The sequence below is a fragment of the Saccopteryx bilineata genome, chromosome 2 (assembly GCF_036850765.1).
Source record: "Saccopteryx bilineata isolate mSacBil1 chromosome 2, mSacBil1_pri_phased_curated, whole genome shotgun sequence".
In the NCBI taxonomy this organism is placed as follows: Eukaryota; Metazoa; Chordata; class Mammalia; order Chiroptera; family Emballonuridae; genus Saccopteryx; species Saccopteryx bilineata.
The window spans coordinates 284,979,583-285,000,194 of NC_089491.1; the positions used below are offsets into that span (position 1 = coordinate 284,979,583).

The 20,612-nt window shown below is 41.9% G+C and overlaps 1 protein-coding gene and 1 pseudogene across 7 annotated transcripts in view; one reads left to right on the forward strand and one right to left on the reverse strand.

Moving 5' to 3' along the window:
- RABGAP1L (RAB GTPase activating protein 1 like) overlaps nucleotides 1-20,612 on the forward strand; it is a 603,348-nt gene that overhangs the window by 557,438 nt on the left and 25,298 nt on the right. For 5 of the 7 annotated variants that reach the window (XM_066261195.1, XM_066261197.1, XM_066261198.1 and 2 more), the window contains one exon: nucleotides 15,445-15,537. In XM_066261195.1, the coding sequence (XP_066117292.1) occupies nucleotides 15,445-15,537 (93 nt within the window). Of the gene's footprint in view, nucleotides 1-15,444; nucleotides 15,538-15,716; nucleotides 16,058-20,612 lie in introns of those variants that run through there. The other 2 variants (XM_066261196.1, XM_066261201.1) reach the window with 1 other exon arrangement.
- LOC136327605 (U6atac minor spliceosomal RNA) lies at nucleotides 6,826-6,866 on the reverse strand (annotated as a pseudogene).

Sequence of the window (20,612 nt, forward strand, 5' to 3'; positions counted from 1 at the left end):
ATCGGGGCATACACAGGAGGAAAAGGCCAGTGTTTCTATCTTGCTCTCTTTCTCTCTCTAAAATCAATAAATGTTTTTAAAAGTTGGTTTGATATTACCTTTTTATCCAAAATGAGAATTCTCTTAGACTTTTATTTATCAGACAGATGTTTATTCTTCGTGTGTTAAGCATTTAGTATGTTGGATGTTTTCACTTTCCTCTGATGTCTCCTACTCCCCAAGATCAATGAAATGAATTTCAGCTTAGGGAGCAGCAGCAATTGCATAGCATAAAAAGTCTTCTCAAATAGTCTCATTCTTATGCACTATTTCTGAAATTGCCCCACAGAGCAGAGGTAATTATTGGCTCTGTCAAACATATCAAGGAAAACTGCCATTTCTAATTGGTTATTACAGTCTTCTCATTTGGATAACAAAAATATCCTGTGTTAAGTAATTTCGATGTCTTTCCACTTATCAGCTCTATGTCATCACATGCCTCCTGTAACACCAATACTCAAGGAAAATATATGTGCATAGCCTTTCTCTACCTTGTTTCTATTCCAGTATTTTAACTAGTTAAGAAAACCTGCTTGAAGCATGAGGCATTAAGAATGTACTTCACTGAACAGATCTGCTTTAGGCAGCTACCAAGCATTCAGCTTGTGTCAGGTCAGAGCAGGAGACACCAGGATTAAGTAAGGCTGGGTTTTTTTGTTTGTTTTGCTTTCAGGCATCTTATTTAGCTTAGGAAAATTTATACCCCAGGAAAATATTTTAACAGTCATTTATGATTATTAAATGAGTGATATAACTAATTCTAAAGAAGTTGAAGGAGGGGAGTGATCACTTGACTTAGATCACTCAGAAAGACTTGCTTTAATGACCTCTTTTATTGGTTTATGGTTCTTTCTTTTCTATTCTACTGTCACCTTTTGCACAAAGGCCTTTTCTCCTGAGCTGTTTCTATAACTCTCTAAATATTATTTTACTTATTCCCTTTCTCCTTTTCTGTCCTTCCATTTAGTTTAGCATATATGTCATTTCCAGAGGAATGTTCTCACCAGCACAGTTTTCATCCTTTTACTGCTGCTCTATTTTAAAACCTCTGTGACTTTTTAGGAATACAGGAACAAGACTTTTTCAATAGATAGTTCTTATGTCAAATATTCTGCCTTCTAAGCTTTATATGCTATGGAAACTAATTTATTTATTTATTTACTTATTTATTTTAGTATTTTAGATTCTTTTATATTCCATATTGCTTCTTATAACCAGAGTGGGTGCAAACATCTGTTAAGACCATGTGCCTGCCTGACCTGTGATGGCGCAGTGGATAAAGCGTCGACCTGGAAATGCTGAGGTCGCCGGTTCGAAACCCTGGGCTTGCCTGGTCAAGGCACATATGGGAGTGGATGCTTCCAGCTCCTCCCCTTCTCTCTCTCTCTCTCTCTCTCCTCTCTAAAAATGAATAAATAAAAAATTAAAAAAAAAAAAAAAAAAGACCATGTGCCTGGTTGTTGTTTCAGAAAATGTGGTCATTGAACTGGCAACTTCCAAAGTAGGTTCACACTTGCTGGAAACTTAAATCTACAATCTGGCCCCAGTGGACTCTCTCCAGCCTGCTCTGCAGGTGTCTCGTGCCAGGGCATTCGGCTCCTTACCCCGATGGACAGGACTGCTTGGACGGTCTGGACGCCTCTGGTTTTTAGCTCCACGCCTTTGCTCATAGCAGTTCCCTTATGCTTTCTTTACGGAATGAGGAAAGACATAAGCAATAATGAGTTGTTCCTCCATAGCTTTGTTCCTCTGTACACTTCCAGGCACACCCCCTGTTAGACTCTCTGTAATATACGTTAAACTACTCCAGCCTACACTTGTGATTTAGCATGTGTTAGTTTTAGTTTGCACCTTGGACTTGATTAATGTTTGCAGCACTCTGATACGGAAATACACCATCTATGGGTAGTTGGTTGGCATTGGAGAGATCCCAATCAGGAAATAATGGCTATAAATTTAACCTACTTATATTTAAGTCTATACTAGAGGGTTTTCTAATTAGCATGAAGGATGTCATAATTTTAAGTTGGATTAGCTAGAAACACTACATAGGCCCCTCTCCCTCTAGCCTTGTATAGATTGCAAGTAAACTCTGGCAAGCCAGGCAGTCTGACATCTGCAGAGTGTCACCTGAGGCAGAACACTCTGGGCCTACTGACTGCCGAACAAGGGATGCTTCCTATCTGCAGAAAGGTGGTGGGAAGAAGCCTAAGGCCTTGCTTGTCTGCAATCCTTGGAGGCTGCTGATATCTACTAAAAAAAAAAAAATCCTGACACTTGTGAATGATAAATAGCAAAAACTCTGTTTAGGACAAGACAATGCCTACATGCTAGGTCCTCCTTAAAGTCTGTCCTAAATTTCCTGGTGTATTTGGGAAAATATTTTCCTCTTACCAAATTCTAGCACAGGGCTTATATGTCTGTGATGGCATTAACCAAATTTTCTCATTTATTGTAAGCTTATTGGTGCAAGGATTGTTTTGTAGGTGTCTTTGTTCCTGTGTAGCATCTGGCACAGTGCCTCTCACACAGCCAGTCTTTGTGGAATCTATGAGCATTTACATGGGCCTCCCAGTCCTGTAGGGAATAGATACTACCTCGGGTCATAGGGACACCGAGAGCCATATGTGGGTTCCCGGAGTCCCATTATGGCAGTGTTCCAGTTCTCAGGGAACCGGTAGGAATCGTCCACAACTGCGTAGGCTCTGGTTGGCTATTGGCACAAAGGCATATCTGGGCTGTCTTCAGCGCCCGGGAAGGCAGTGTTGTTGTGTGTCACCTTATCTCACACTGTCACACCTGAAGGTATGTCACAGTGCTGTCTGTGCCCCCTCTGGCTCCTGGTGATGGAGACAGAAAAATCTTTACGGACAATTATTTTTCATGAATCTCTCTTAGCCAGTTCAAATCAGTGCATATAGTGGACCGAAGAGACGGAAAGGATAAAGTGACAACGGGGGAGACCAGGGAGAAAAAACTAAAAGCACACAAATATAGTACATAGATTTTAAAAACAAAGCAAAGTAAAACAATGTTAATAAAGGCAGTGTAGCAGAGCAGTCCAGAGCAGGGACACTGGACTTGGTCTGCGTGGGTTGGCATTTGCCAGCTGTGTGACCTTGGACAACTATTTAACCTACTGGCTCTGTTTCCCCCTTTGTAAAATGAGGGTGATATGAGTACCTGCCTCATCGACATGAGGCTGATATAGATTTATACGTGTAGAGCGATAGCAGCCCGTGCCTAGCACACTGAGAGTGCTGATTCCAGGCAGTCCGTCCTTCTGTCCCATGCTTGACCCCAAGTGAGTTGTCTCCATGCTGCCCGCCTCTGCAGACGGTGCTTGTACTCTTCTGTGGGGCTCGTCTCAGTCTACCCTAAACTACAGAACCAGTTCTACCAGGGGTCGGGAACCTATGGCTCTCTTTTGATGGCTGCATCTGGCTTGCAGACAAATCTTTAATAAAAAAAATAATAACATTAAAAATATACAACATTCTCATGTATTACAATCTATTCATTTCCTACCGCTCATGTTCATGGTTGCGGGTGACTGGAGCCAATCACAGCTGTCCTCCGAGACAACACCAAATTTTTATTGGATGATGCTTAACGTCACAGGTAGTTGTGAGGTCAGTAAGTAAACTTTCCTCCTTTTAATCAAGTAGTCAGCTAGCTAATTGCAGAAACCCTTTTGACGAAGAAGATGGCTAAAAAAAAAGATGAGGAGTATCGTACTTTTCAGCAGGAATGGACAGAGGATTTCGCCTTTGTGGAGAGAGCAGGTTCTGCGTGTGTCTAATATGCAATGATAAAATTGCATCAATGAAACAGTCAAATATAAAGCGGCACTTCAACACATGCCATGCTACATTTGCATCGAAATATCCAGCGGGGGACAGCAGGAAGAAAGCATGTCAAGAGCTACTGTGCAGAGTGTAAGCTAGTCAGCAGCAATTCCATGTTTGGACCCAACAAGGTGACTGGAATTCGGCTAGCTTTGCTGGTGCTTTAACAATTGTGAGAAATGGAAAGCCATTCACAGATGGTGAGTGTGCCAAAACATTCATGTTTGATGTTGCCAATGAACTTTTTGACGACTTTTCAGATAAAGACAAGATAATCAAACAAATAAAAGACATGCCTCTGTCGGCAAAAACTGTTCACGATCATATGTACCATCATGATGGCAAATCAATTGAAGTAAAGAACATAAATGCAGCACCATTCTTTTCTCTCGCTTTGGATGAGTCAACAGACGTAAACCATTTATCTCAGTTCAGCGTGATTGCAAGGTATGCTGTCAGTGACACACTATGTGAGGAAAGTCTCGCTGTTTTGCCTATGAAAGGGACAACAAGAGGGGAAGATTTATTCAAGTCTTTCACTGAGTTCACTAAAGAAAAAAATCTACCAGTGGATAAACTTATTTCGGTGTGTACTGATGGTGCTCCGTGATGGTGGGGGAAAAACAGAGGATTCATAGCGCTTCTTTGTGAACATGAAAAGAGACCCATCCTAAGTTTTCACTGCATCCTACATCAGGAGGCACTTTGTGCTCGGATGTGTGGCAAGCAGCTTGGTGAGGTAATGTAGCTGGTCATTCGGGTGGTCAACTTTATTGTTGCCTGAGCTTTAAATGATCACCCGTTTAAAACACTGCTGGATGAAGTTGGAAATAATTATCCTGGTCTGCTTCTGCATAGCAATGTGCATTGGTTGTCAAGAGGGAAGGTGCTCGGCCGTTTAACAGCTTGTCTGAGCAAAATCCGGACTTTTCTTGAAATGAAGAACATTCAGCATCCTGAGTTAGCTAACACTGAGTGGCTCCTGAAGTTCTATCTCGTGGACATGACTGAACATCTGAACCAGCTCAATGTGAAAATGCAAGGCGTTGTAAATACAGTCTTATCCCTTCAACAAGCAGTGTTTGCATTTGAAAACAAGCTGGAACTCTTCATCGGGACATTGAGACAGGTCGTTTACTACACTTTGAAAAAACTGGGAGAGTTTAAAGATGCATGCACAGCAAGTGACCCTGCTCAACATCTTGATCTCCAGCAGTTAGCGGGCTTCACATCTAATCTCCTGCAGTCATTCAAAGTGCACTTTGGAGAATTTCGTGAGCGCACTCATCTTTTTAAGTTCATCACCCATCCACACGAGTGTGCAGTGGACAGCGCCGACCTGAGTTACATCCCCGTTGTCTCCGTCAGAGATTTTGAGCTACAAGCTGCTGACCTGAAGGCCTCAGACATGTGGGTGAATAAGTTCAAGTCACTGAATGAAGATTTGGAAAGATTTGCATGACAGCAAACACAAGTGGGGAGAAATGAAAAAACTTCAACCCATGGACCAGCTGATTGTCAAAACTTGGAATGTGCTTCCCATCACATACCACACACTGCAGCATGTGAGTATTGCTATACTGACAATGTTTGGCTCTACGTATGCATGTGAGCAGTCTTTCTCACATCTAAAGAACGTTAAGACCAACCTACGATCCCGTTTAATGGATGGAAGTCTCAATACCTGCATGAAGCTTAACCTCACCATGTATCAACCAGACTACAAAGCCATCAGCAAAACCATGCAGCACCAAAAGTCGCATTAATGGTAAGAAGTACTTTATTCATCATTGGTTAGCAACAGCATAACAACGTTATTAAAAAGAATTCAGAGACTTACTGTACTTTTAAAAGTGTTAGTCTTACATAAAATGCACACATTTACTTGTATTTAGTGTTAAATATATTGTATGGCTCTCACGGAATTACATTTTAAAATATGTAATTCATGGCTCTCTCAGCCAAAAAGGTTCCTGACCCCTGAGTTGTATGCTTCTGAAAAGCAGAGACTGTCCTCATTGTCTTTCCATGAGCATGGAGTACTTCCCGGCTTACCCAGTGGTTCTCTGGGAACTGTTTGGGGCCCTGTGACCTGGTCTGTGACCTGGTCCTGGAGCCAGTCCCTGCTGCCTGGGCCCCTCCCACCCCTCTTCAGCACAGCAGCACCTCTCCTCACTGTGTTCCCCTGCACCCCCTCCTTCCCAAGGCCGGCTGCATGGGCGCATGTCCTGGGCAGTCACACGGGTCCCCCCACTCGGTTTAATGCTGTCACCATCTCGAAATCATATCATCACTTTGAAGAAGGGGCCTCGACTGTTTTGTACAGGCCCTGGCAAATTACATCCCAGCCTTGCTCTTTCTCACCCCATCTGTGCCCATTGTTCCTCTGCTGGGGACACCCGACTTGTCCCCCGCTGACTTACTCTTAGATCTCAGCTTCAGTGTCCCCCTTAGAGGAGCAATCAGACTTAGAGCCCTGGGCATGATCCGCCTTTACTCCCCCCCCCCCCCCCAGAGGTTTACCTTCCTTTGTGAGTGAGGGATTACTTAATCTTTAATCCTGTGGTCATGTCTTTAAAGACTTCCTCCCCACCCAACCAGAAGCTCCTTGAGGGGACAGGCAGTGCTTTGTCCCTGGGGAACCATGCGTGCTAAGAGGCAGCAGCCACTAAAGATTGGTTGAATGGGTGATTTTTGAAAATGCGAAGTAGGGATGTGTTTCTTCCCATGTGGACAAGGCTGAGGTATAAAAATGGCAGGGCAGCCGCCACGCATGCAGCTCAGAACCGCTGCCGACGGCTGCTCACCTGCCCCTCGCCGCCCTCGAAGGTAGGTCAGCACACTGTTCTTTCTCCCCCTTTCCATCCAGCCCAGATTTCTGCTGAAGTTGAATCTAAAGACTCAGGGTGTTCTATACAGCTATCGTTTGGCATATTAGTCTTGTCAAGGGGAGTGCTAACCTCTCCTTTCATACAACACTGGCATATTAGTCTTGAATTAAATTTTGTATCGCATTAATGTCTATAGCATTTCCCACCCCCATGAGCATGAGTATTGACCTCCAATCTAACTGCCTGCAGCAACTGACAAAAAAGTATTGCTTCTGTCCCTCAGAGCCCTGCGCAGGCAGGCGGCACCATCATAATGCGCGGAGCACTGGTGGACAATAAAGAACAGGGTTACTGGGCTCCCCAAGCGTCCTCTCTCTCCTCTCTCATTGTCTAGTTTTAAATAAGCTTCATTAGCTCACTATGTGCGGAGCTGGATCAGCTTTTTGTGGTCCAGTGTGGGAACTTCATCTGGTTAATCTACTCCCTGGAATCAGACCGCCATTCACCATGGAGCCAGGTTTAGTGTATTACTTACTATCTCACAATCTTAGTTTTTAGCACTTAGTAGTCATTCTACTTTTCAAACACTAGTGCAAAAATTTTAAGTGGTGCATTTCTAACCAAAGACTCATTCAAAGGTGGAATTTCACTTGAGGTATTACAGTGGATTCGGAGTACCTCCCTCCAAAAGAGATGAAATAAGAGTATACCAACTTCAGATATTATTGCTTCTTAATGTTTGCAAAGAGCTAGATGACAGAATTTCCATAGTACCGCCTAAAATGGAGGATAACCAATATAGTGAGAAGAATTTTTTTTGCTCACAAGAAAAAGCGACAGAATGTCTTTCTCTGTCCTTCAAGTGCAAAGAGTCAGAGGAAAACATTGAAAAACCAACAGAAGACCTGGTTGCGACCCCATCACCATGGCTGCATGCGGTGAAGGAGGTCCGGCATTATGTGCACGCATGGTGCGTAGGGCATGGGAGCCGGGAGACACCCTGCAAATGGACACACAGGAAGTAACAGAGAAGGAGGCATTCTCAGCTAAGTCACTGGCCTCTGAAACGTTCTATATGGGCGCGAGGCTGAGTACAGACCATAGGGCTGTTTGCTCTAACCTGTAATGTTTGGGTGGTTTCTGCCTCATTACCTGTTTTCAGAGGCTGGACTCAGAGGAAAGCACGTCATTCAATCGGCCCCTCTTTATACTCTCTAGAGTCTTAACCAGACTTCTCCCAGAGTACCATCTCTGGTTCTTCCACCACAGGGCCTGTATGACCTCCTTTTTCCAGCCTGCCTGGAAAGTTCAAGGTGACCGTGTTTGTGTTTTTCTGAACCCCTTCTTTGTTTTGGGCTACGCGACAGCTATCTTAGGTCCATTATCTCCCAGTCAGATGTGAAAATAGCAGCGTCTCCTCCATCTTGCTGTGGATTAGTGCAGTGGCTGTAGCAGGCTGCTTGACGAGGCTTCCTTAGCAAGGGTCCTGGGGCTGCCGCGGTGTGCTGGCTGGGTGACAGTCATGCAGACGGCAGGACGGAACGCACTGCCATCAAAGCTTGGCCTTCGGGGTCACAAAGGCCCGTCGGCTAGTCACTGCTGTGGTCCCTGCGCATGTGGCTGAGGCTTTCTCTCTGCACCCATTTTATGGAGTGGCACAGTAAACCCAGCTCAGCTCTGAGGCTGAGGAAACATGCCATAATAGGTCATTATCAGTGCTGTGACACGCGTTATGTGCTCAGTTATAGAAGTCACCATTTGTGTTACATCTGAACAAAAGGAATCAAAGCTTCCAGTAAGAGAGTTAAATGATTTGCGTATAAAATGACACAGCCAGTGTCTGACAGAGCGGGGTTTCATATGCAAGCCCATTTAACCAGAACTGCCCCACCTCTAACATGGACAGGAGCTATTGCTTAGCTGATTGTGCCCAATGCACGTATGGAATTCTTTTCCTTATTTAAAACTTGATTTTTGTCCTTATACTCAAACTGTTTATATAATAGATTCTTGAAATATTTTAGAACATCAAAAATAGTCCTTCCAAATATTACAAATTTATTCTCTCCTAACGTTTATTTACAAATTGTTTGAAACTCAGAATGGATATTCCCTTAGGAACTAGTAGGTACATTCTCATGTGAGTTGCCAAAAGCGTCTCTAGCCTTTTCTACTCTTCCCTTCCTGGCACTTGATACTTAATCCAGGGGTTTTCAAATGACACTACCCGGAGTGCTTGAGGAGCTTAATAAAGTAGAGGATCATGCCACAGGCACTCTGAACTGGAGTCTCGAGGTGAATGTGCCACATTCATCTCAGCAGAAGCAAAGCAAGCTCAGGTCCCGGGACAGGGAGGGCATGATGTTACAGGACCTCGGAGAGGACTCTGGCTGGGGTTGAGACTGGCTGTCTCTTTTGACCTCCAGTATATGATATTCATTTTAAAATAAATTATGGACATGTACCTTACTAAAATAGGCACAACAGTAGACATTTTAAAGAGAGGAGGTAAAAAATAGAACTAGAAATTCTGATGTTTGTCTTTTGCATCTGTTTGGGTCCTTTTCTGTACTCCTTGGGGTGGTGAATCCCACTTTGCAAGATATGGACTTGGAGCATGAGGGGAGAGCAAGTAGAGACCAGCTCCCAGGACCAGCAACCATGTCAGGTGTTTCTCTCCTCATCTAAGTGCAACAGGAAGCAATCAGAAAGTTGAGGAAGGGAAATAACATCAGATTTGGATTCTGAGAAACATTTGGCGGCCCTCTGGAGAAAAGATTTGGAGTAGAGCACATGTGGACACGGTAACCAGTTTGGAAGGCATTGCAGTGACAAGAGGTGATTCGGGCTTGAACTAGGGTTACGCCAATGAGGTTCAAAAGAAGACAAGCTAGAGAGGTATCTGGAGGCATACTCAGTAGGATCTAGTGATTGATTTCATGTTCATTGGGGGCCGGGGAGAGGTCAAAGGTGACTTCTGGTGTTTGGCTTGAGCATCTGGATGGAAGATGAAGAACAGGATGGGAGTAGGGGTGAGTGAGGAGTCCTGGTTGCAAATGTCTCAAATGTAAAGCATCCTGAAGATTATATGAAGTTAGCAGTTGGGTATGTAGGTTGAGCTCAGTAGAAGAAGTTCTGGGTTGGAAACTGTAAATTTAGTTGTCAGCACACACATAGTGAAGAAATTACTCTGCCTCCAGATATTATTTATTGGTGGAAAAGCTGTAGAGCAGAAGTGCCAAGGAGTTCCATAAAAAGAGTATATGAGCTTAGATTTATAGGACTGGGGAGGAGGAATTAGACGTGAGCAGATAAGCAGTTTCTGTAAATGCAAGAGTCTCGAAAAATTGCTAGAGCATTGAGACAGACAGCCTATATTAGAAGATGGTAAAGAAAGTAGAAACTGATATTTCAGAAGCTTTCATAGATGCTCTGTCGAGTACAGTGTACCCAGCAGTGAGCCATGACTGCAGGTCACAGGTGTATGCACCCGGGCTTGAGTGACTGGGAAGGCTGGGCGTGCCAGGTGGGACTGGAGCAAGTGCAGCACTGTGGACCGCATGTGTGCGTTCAGTGAGAGAACACCTAGTCATCTCGTGTCTGTGCATTAGAGTTACATTAGAGTTACAAGAGACAGGTACTTTCCTGGTCCTGGCATCCTAAAACCTATATGTTTGCAAGGAGGGGAGACAGGTAGGTAAAGTGGGTAAAAGGGTCAAAGGTGCTGATTTCCAGTAATGAAATAAATGTTTTGGGGATGTAATGTGCGGCATGGTGACTGTAGTTAACAATACTGTATTACATATTTGAAAGTTGCTAAGAGAGTTGATCTTAAAAGATTTCATCACAAGAAAATAATTTCATAACTATGTGTGGTGATGGGTGTTAACTAGACTTATTGTGGTGATCATTTTGCAATTTATACCAACAATGAATCATTAGTTTGTACCTCTGCATCTAATATAATGTTTATGTCATTTATACCTCAATGAAAAATACAGTGAGTAGTTATTTGTGGGCTCTTATGTCCTCTGAGGTGTTTTACCCCCAGTCCCATGGAGTAAAATACCACTGGCTGTGTTCCCCCTCCTCCTAGTGCTAAAAGCTCAAAACCGGTCAAAGAAGCTCCTTTTGCTGAGCACTGGTCCACTTCCTGTCCAGATAGATCTTGAAAGCCTTTGCAGAAGTGACTATGAATTGGGAACACTTGGCACCCTCTCGTTCTGCCAGATCACCACCAAATGTGGTGCTTATCCTTCCTCTTTGTTCTCTGTCCAACAACTAGTATATTCAGTGGGCCCATTTCTCTCATCCTAAGTGATCTGGAGTGATGAACAAGAGCAGTACGTCAGGCTGGTGCCTATGGTCTGTGAATTTTTTAGGTACTCAGGCTTCTGACCATCAGGAAGATATTAACCATATTGCACCAGCCTTTTAAAAAATATATAGTGTGTAACTGAAAAAAAATTTTTTTAAAGAAATAAAAAAAGAAAAAGGAAAAAATATATATATAGTGATTTACTTAGCTAGCATTTGCATCCATCCATAAATATTTCTATATCTTTCATTTCTGAAATACAGAAGCAGATTCATCAGGCCACGGATAGCAGTTCTCACAAGTGACTGGCCTATTGTTAAAATTTAGCACAGAGGAAATGTATTTTCTAACTGGGCAAGGAAGCTTACATACACTGGTCACAATGAAACTTTTCCTCACTGCACCAGTTCCGGCAGTTAGGATGCTGACATCTCAGGGAGGTCGCTTTTTCTGCCTACCACAGTTGTCTTCATTGATTTTTGTTTCCAAATTCATTGTTTTTGTGAAATAAGTTTATGTAAATATTTTAGTTGATATAAAGAAAAATGTTTTGGGCTATGGCAAAAATAGTGACAATTGTGTTCAGATGACTGAAGTTTGGGAAACACTTCCCCCGGTAGCCCAACACCAGACAATACCAGAAAGGACGACAGGCCAGGAGGTAGCAGAGCTGCCCAGACTCCAGACTGCTCTGCTCCGACCAGCTGGTGCCGTCCAGGGTCCTGCCAAGTGGGTCCAGTCTCCTCAGTCTCCAACTTACTAATTCTGTGTAAATGGTTATGTTATAAATTCACATGTCAGGGCCAAGCACATTGTGAAATATCTCTAAATATCATAAAACATGCAAAAGATGAAAACCCTGGTTCTGTCGTAAATGGTGCCTTCCCTAAATGTTGTTGTCAAGTCCAAGATGTCAGGCTTGGCTGATTACTTAAATGATTGCTGTTATACTCGTTGGAGGTTGTCTTGTCAGGGTTGGATGTTCTGGGGTTTTTTTTCTATTTATTTGGGTGGTGGTTTTTAATAAAGACTATTTTGAATTTTGAATTCTCATTATCAGTTGTACTTACAAACAGTTGTGTATTTTTTTAAGTGAAAGAAGGGAAGATAGACTCCTGCATGCACCCCGACTAGAATCCTCCTGGCAGTGCGTCTGGGGCTGATGCTCAAACAAACCACATTACCCTTTGCACCTGAGGCTGATGCTCAGACCAGCGAAGCCATCCTCAGCACCTGAGGCCAGTGCTCAGACCAACTGAGCCACTGCTGTAGGAGAGGAAGAGAGAGAATGGGAGAGGGAGGAGGAGAGAAGCAGATGCTTGTTTCTCATGTGTGCCCTGACTGGGAATTGAACCCAGGGCATCTGCACTCCTGGCTGACACTCTATCCACTGAGCAAACCAGGCAGGGCCCAGTTGTAGATTCTCTGAACACATTTTCCGTATTTAGCCAAATAGGTGTTGGGCAGGTTGAGCATGGAAGGTTGGTGGAACTGGACCCCAAAGTTAGATAGACATAACATACGCTTCAAACGCACACTTACGTTAAATTTATTTGCCTTAAGGAGAAACCTATACTGTTCTTGAGATAATAGGTTGTTTCCATTGTAATAACTGTTGATGACTGACTTTGTGTTCTTTTAATTAAAACTACATACTAAAGAGGCTCTTTTATTCCCTTCTCTAATAAGAAAATTTTCAAGCTCAGTATTACAGTGCCTGAAATAAAATCAATATTTCCCTGGAATGTAGTTTTAGAAATTGTAACTGTCCGTTCTCTCTCTGTCATAAATAACAGGAGTTTCCTCTCAGCTCTCCTCTCTTCCTTCTCTGCCCTTTTGCCCGCTTTCACTGTGTGCCATTCACAGGTGGATGCTCAGTATCACCCCACAGCACAAGATAAATAAGCTTGGACGGTTTCCTAGCAACATATTGTTCTGGGAACCTGTTCTGTTTCTCTGAGCCAGCTGAAGCCAAACATCCTAGACGCTCAGCCAGATGGGAAAGGATTAGCTTATTGAGAGTGTTTAATGCATGTTTTGAAAATTTTCCTTGGAAATGAACCTTTTAACATAAGTAGCAAGGTTGACTTTTAAAAGGACACTCTTTTACATGTAAAAATATCTCAGTTTGAATGTTTAAAAAATATGGCTTTAGAAGAAATTCTCTAAGAGCAAGCTTGCCATATGTAATTGAGTCATTGGTAAGTGGATTCATTTTAAAACCACATAGAAAATACTTCCCTCAGACCTGATGTACAGCCTGGTACCCACTGATACTGATATTTAGTTGCAAAAATATTGAAATACTTCTGATATGTGGACAAAAGGCTGCTGGGAAAGGCACCTGCCCCATGATACGTGTCACTTCTCTCCTGGACCCTTGGACCCCTGCCCCCAGGGGTACACATGAAACACCTGTCACTGCTTAAAGCTCCGACCCCTCCTCCCTTTTCCTTCAGTGCTAGTGATTGCCACTTCCTCTAGAGAGTCTTTGTTTTTTTCCAAGTGTATGATTAATACATATAGAGAAAAGGAATGAGAAGAAATAGAGATCCTTATCAAGATCAAGGGAAAGAATGCTGTATCATCTCATGATCATGCAGATTCTCCTTGTTCCTCTGGTGGTCGGAGGCCACACTGTGGCAGATGGTGCTTTCCTTCCTGTTGCACTCTGGTCAGTCACAGCATGTGGCTGAAGGTCTCTGGAGAGGCTGTGATAAAAGATCAGTGTTTCTCAAGACAGGCAACAGGATTTGCAATTCAGTTACTCCCTGGAGGCATGTCCAACTTCTTGTCTGGAAGCCAGTCCCCCATTTGCCAGATGAAGATTGGCATCATGGTGCTGTTGAGTGACTTACACTGTTTGCCAGGTTTGGTCTGAATTTAGGAAACTTCCCAGTTGCAGCGAGAAACAATCATCCCACACTTCCGAGTAGTCCTGGGTGGGAAGAACACAGTCATTACAGTAAGATGGGTGTCTTTGCTTTTTTTTTTTTTTTTTTAACAGATTCTGGCCAGATTCTAGAGAATTAATTTTCTTGGAAGGCAGCTATGCTCACCACTATACTACCAACGCTGCACAAGAATTAACTTTCTTCATCCCAGAAAACTACATGATAATTTTATATCTGTTTGGGTGCTGTCCATCCTCTGTTGCTCTCTCGCATGCACATACATATGTTCTCTAAGTACCATTTTTGAACTAAACAAGAAACAATATGTCGGGAGCCTCATAGGGGATACTTGGGTAGACATCATGACGGATACTGAGAGATATCAGCTTGTCATCCTAGCCTTCACCAAGTCCCAAAGAATTCAGCAAAGTAACACATTTGTAATCTTTAAAAGTAAGTAGGTAGACTGTTTCTCTTCATTGTAAGTCAGTTTAGGACCTAAACATTAAGATTTTGATTTCTAAAGGGATTATATCATTTTGATTGCCCAAGGGAAGCCTAAATATAGATTTGATCTGTTCTATGGAACATACAGATTACAGTACCTTCATTTTCAGGGAATACTTAAAGATTTTTTTTAAATTTCCATGAACCAGGCATTATTTCAAGTGCTTTACCTATATCGTTTAATTTTCTTGACAACCATTGTGAACTAGAAATTTCTTTGACTGTCATTTTACAAATGGAGAAGCTCAAGCGAAGTGAGGTTGAATACCTGTTCGCCAAGGGGTTAACGAAAGTATAGTGGGCATTCCGACCCTGGGTTCTCTTTTGCCAAATGCTTATTTAGTTATCTGTAAAATTCTAAGATTCTGCAAGGTCCTAGTCTTTTCTCAGAAGGGAGTAGACTCCTGTCTTTCAAAGATGTCATGAAGGTCACAGGAGTAGGACGAGCTGCCAAGGAGGCTTTCCACTGTCCCCTTCAGCACAGTGACGGCCTTCAGCGTCCTCTTCCTGTTTGGTCAGTTAACTCCATTTCAAAAGTATTTATTGTTGTAAGTAATGTTTATTTTCAACACGGTAGAAGACTATGTGTGAATTTTACTGACACAGAGGTAGTTAACAGAATTAATAGCTCTGTTAAACACATTAACAAGAAAAGGGTATGTCATATGAGTAAGACTGTACAACAAAGACAGACAAACTCCAACCTGTTTTTGTAAAAAAGGTTGGTTGGAACACGACCAAACTCATTGTTTTTGTATCACCTGCAGCAGCTGTTGTGCAGTCACAGCAGAGTGTGATGGGGAGCCCCCAGGGGGCACAGAGCCTAAAATCTATGCCCCACAGACTTCAGGGGAAGTGTGCACACCCTACATGGAGTCTGCATGGTTTCCCCTAACTTAAGGCGGGGCGAGCTGCAGGAGAATGCCCGCGACTTGCTGGGAAACACCTCTAAAGGTGTTTTCCTGAATCATCTCCTGGTCCAACATGCCTTCCTCTAACCCCTGCAGGTGCCGACCAAGAAGCTGAAGAAATATGAAAAGGAGTACCAGACGATGCGCGAGAGCCAACTGCAGCAGGAGGACCCGATGGACAGATACAAGGTATGGGGGCTGCGGGCATCTGCCGGCCAAGTACCCTCTCCACCCGAAAGCAGCTGTCGTGGCCGGTCTGAGTCTCCCGTTCCTTCCTGGTTGACTTAGACGCTCCGACCATGCGAACTGTCCAGGTGCGTTTTCAGGAGACTTCTGAGTAGCCCACTGTAATATATTTTTTCTTTCAGTTTGTATATTTGTAGGTAACGCCACCTGTTTTATACTGAGAATCTTCCTAAGAAGCTGAGAGAAAGAGAGGGAAAAAGAAAGTGGCTCCCAACTACTTTCAAAAATGAGAAAAAAAGGAAAAGGCAAAGTACTCTTTTAGCCGCGCCTGTCACGCCCACAGAGACTTTAGAAGGTGGTCTGTCCCAGGAGTGGCGCGATCACGCCCACAAAGACTTTAGAAGGTGGTCTGTCCCAGGCGTGGCGCACAGTGCTTCACTCCCACCTGTGTCTGTAGCAAATGTTAAAAACACAAACTCATTTGGAAGGACAAATAAAAGCCACAAAGGTCGTATGGAGCACAGTAATGGTGTTTGTTGCAATGTTTATTTCTACAAACAGATTGATAAGTGAAGTGACATTTCACTACAGAATTCAGTGTCAGAACCAAAAGGATTTCATCTTAATATCTTGGTTAAATATGTAATAGGGTTTTTAAAATCAGGCTTTTCACAAAAATCTCTTCGGTGATTAGCAACACTATTACCATGATACAGTGACTGATTTCAAACTTATTTTTTCCAGCTGAAATATTATTCTCTTCAACATGTTTTAATTCTTCAAGTTCCTACAGACACATGGTTCCCTTTCTGTCCGTGTCAGTACTTAGGATAAGAGAATACTGTATTTGCACCCTGAGCAATGCCAAACAAACAAATAAGCAAACAAACAGCACTGAGGTGGCATTAGGGATTCAGTCCCCCAAGGTGGTGTGACCTCCACTTTTGGAACAGTGTAGTCTGCGTTATGTGGTCAGAGAGCTGGACATGGGCAGCTAGGGTCACACGGTATATCTTGTCTCTGTTGCTAAATTGAATAGCGTGTGGGGTTCAGAGATGGGCACTGTGGACGGGGTATATAGACTTTCTGTCAGACCTGAGTTTCAATCCTGGCTTTCCAAAAAAAATAAAGGCCAGGATTTGGGATCCAAACTGGGAGTTTTTAATCCCTGTGCCATTGGTCATTGTCCCAAACCAGATGTAGAGCCTCTTCCTCATCTGCAGAACATGGAGTGTCCACATTCTTTTCAAAGACTGCTGTGAAGATGAGGGAGGGGGTATGTTAAGGACCCAGCATGTGGTTACTGTGCAATAAATGGTAGTTGTAGCCTCAGCTTACCCAAGTATTACTGTACTGGAATAATGCCACCTTATGTGCCTCAGTCTCTTCCTCATTCTCCTCATATATCTTCCAGGTATTGTTGCCCAGTAATCTCACAGCAGTATGTTTTTCCCCATGTTTATAGAACTGGCTACAGAACTGATAATAAAGTCCCACACACAGCTCTGGTTGATACTGTAACACATGAGGTGCTCCTAGAGGAAGGTTGAAGCTAGCCACCACCCCTCAGTAAGACCAGTTGTGATGCATCTCCGTAGCACGCTGTTTTAGGAAGGCTGGAAGCAGTAATTAGGAAATAATTTTGAGAGTCCAACACGAAGCCCTCCTACTGCTTGCGTCATTCTAGTTTCCTTATTGCTGCCATCGTTATAAATAAAATCTGGGAAGAGTGCTTTAAAATAGAAGAGGGGGAAATGGAAGACTAAAATTATGTATTTAAAATCTCTCTGGGATTGAATTTGTTATTGTTTCTAAAACCTTTTTGTGTCAAAGCAGATATATATAAATAAATAGCATAATGCATATTATTTTTTTAAAATGCCTACCATTAATGTGTACAGTTTTTATTAAGGGATCAAAGTAGAACTAAAGCTTTTGTTTTTGCTTTGAAAACAGGTATTTCTTTTTAGCTTGTGTGTTGCAGCCTGTCCTGTGTGCACCTGGGGTTCCCTCCATAACTGTTTCTTTTGTGATACTGGGATGGCTTGCCAATCCATCATCTCACTCATATCTCTGGACTCTTTAATAATGTGTAGACATTTGTACTTGGTGATAGACATACTTGCAAAATGATAGTCCTCAAATTATAATTACATTTTCAAGGTGACAATTGACAACATAGTTTTCAATCATCCACAGATTTGTTGTTTCACATATTCAATTTCTAGTTTAAGAAACTAATTATAATTATCTTAATTATACCAAGATAGGATCTTACAAAATATCTTTTAGGATCTTCTAAATTTAATCTTATTAATGTAATCTAGTCCCTGGGAGCTTTATAATTCATAGATCTTGGTCATGGGACCTAGTTATGTAAATTCTTAATAATTTGGGAAAATCCATGAGGCTTCGAGTCATAACATCAGTTCACCAACAACTCCTTCATCACCATTAGGATCCATACTTCTTACTATGCCATGTTTAACCTTTAGCTTGCCACATGGCAACAGAGTTAGGAAGGTTGTGTCAATTGAAAAATAAAAATGGCCCAGAAACGTCATGCAATAAGATACCCTAAGAGATTATTTAGTTCGAAGCTATTTCTTTTTTTAAATCTTATTTACTTACTCATTTTAGAGAGGAGAGAGAGAGAGAGAGAGAGAGAGAGAAAGGGAGAAGGAGCAGGAGGCATCAACTCCCATATGTGCCTTGACCAGACAAGTGCAGGGTTTTGAACTGGCAACCTCAGTGTTCCAGGTCAACGCTTTATCCACTCTGCCACCACAGGCCAGGCGAAGCTATTTCTCTTGAGGATGTTGATGGACAAAGGAGTGTGCAGGGAAGCAAGAGGGGGGGGGTTAAAGACCCGACAACAGAGAGTGGGTCTCAGCAGCCGCGTCCTTGTGGTATGTGTGTCTTGGGTTTATTTTTATGATGTATGCAAGTATCTGCAGCCTCAGGTCACGTCACTACTCATCTGTGTCTAACATAACACTTCAATCTCAGCCACCAAGAAGGAGATGAAACAGTGGTAGTGTGAACTCAAATTTTAGAACCCTACACACAGGAAGTATTCTGAAATTAAATAGTGGTGATGGTGGCCCGACTTTCTGAATGCACTGGAACCATTGAATAGTGTATTTTAAAAAAATGAATTTTATTGGTTTTTTATGAATTTTATGTAAATTATGTTGCAAAAAAAATGCAAGCCAAATGTTCCAGGAAAACTGGCATCTGGCTCCTTCCCTTACTTTTATACACCCCAAGGCACATAGAGGTACCTAAATAGTGACTGTGAACATGTACTATAAGGGAAAGGACAACTGAAGTGGGCAGCATATTCATTTTCCTGTATATCTATGTATATATATGAACATGTATATGTGCAAATCTGTGCATGCACAGAGACATAAGCATATATGAATAATTAATACACATGTGTGCACATTGCCTGTCTTGGCATTCGTTTGTATCTGAAACTCTGTGAGTTCTATAATGACTGCTTGTGTACTTTTTCTGTTCATCTTTCATGAAAAGGCAACTTTACTGGAAAAAGAATAGAGAATATGTATTCTAAGTCTCTTTTATTGTCCCTCTTAAGTTTGGCCTGGCCCAGTGTCTGGAGTAGCATTTATCCACTCTGATATTTTGGTTTGTAAATGTATATTGATTTCAAATGAAGTGACATTGAAGAGGAAGACATCTGTAGAAATACAGGATGTGTATTTTCATTTTCATACAAATCCCCAGAAAACACACATTCATAGATATGTGTAGCTGTTTTAGTACATTTTAAAAAATTAGTTGTCAATCTCCTAATAGACTTACCAATTTCAGAAATTAAAGTGTTTTCTATTTTAAGTAGATGAAATTTTCCCATTTGGGAAAACTTAGGTTTCCTGATATGGAATCAATCAACAGCACTTTTTAGAGAAGTGCACCTTTCACATACCTCCAGAAGATTCTGTGCTTTTCTTGTTTAATTAAAATCTTGCACAAATGTGGGTTAAGCCTTAAAAAGCACAGCTAATTAATTAAATTCAGAGACTCTCCCAGAGCACGAGTAAGGTTATGCTATTACATATTATTCTATATTCTAGATGGGCAAATCCTAGAAAGAAGCAGGAATGCTTATACTCTCTTGGGTTTGAGACACAGATAGTATTAAAAATACATAATTTCTAATTGAAGTATCTTATCCATGTTCAGTATAATTAAATTCCAAATGTTTTAACTTCTTTCTTGAGGTTGGACACAGTAAGTTTTTAAAATCAAAATGTAATTTAAAGAATATGATTCCTCTTAAGTTTGCAAAGTTTTATTGCACATACTAATTTTTGTAGAGCAGTTAGTTGTCCCTGCATATAATTAGAAGTGAAGCTGTTTAATTGTACTTGCATTATTTGCCATTCCCACATATCTAATGAAATAACTTAGAGCAATATCAAATTTTGTTTTTAACTTGACCAGTGAAGGATTTAAATTACACTAAACTTGTTACCTGGAAGAACAGGCTCACCTCTTTTTACTGTGTTGAACCGTCCCTCATTCAAAGAAGCCAAGATAAGTGAATCCATGTTTGAAAAATGTTTTTCTACAAATGAATAGAATGTTACATTTTATTGTTTTCCATATCATGGAGACTGCGGTTGACTTTTGGATGTATTTATGTTATGAAATGATGTGCTTTTCATGAATAGTCATACTCAAGAGGGTGATTTCTGTGGTAACTGTGAAAATTTAATGATAACTTCAGAAGACTGCCACTCTGTCTTTTTGAGCTTGGATAGCCTGGCGAAGTTGCCTTTGGAGGACGGTGGAGCAGGCAAGCCCTGGGCCTCCCGTGACTCTTCTGAGCAGCTTAGCAGGGATTGAGCAGGTGGCTTCGATGATACTTGTCTGCTGATTGAGTTGTACTTAACATTGGCACAAACAGTGAAAGATAGAAATGGAATGCATATTAGGAGTTTCTAAGTATGTTTATTGATGATCTTCAGAATGAATTCTCCAAAAGTTTTCTTCAATTTTCATTGTTTTGTTTCCTGTGGAAGTGGTTTTACTGAGAAAGTTACATC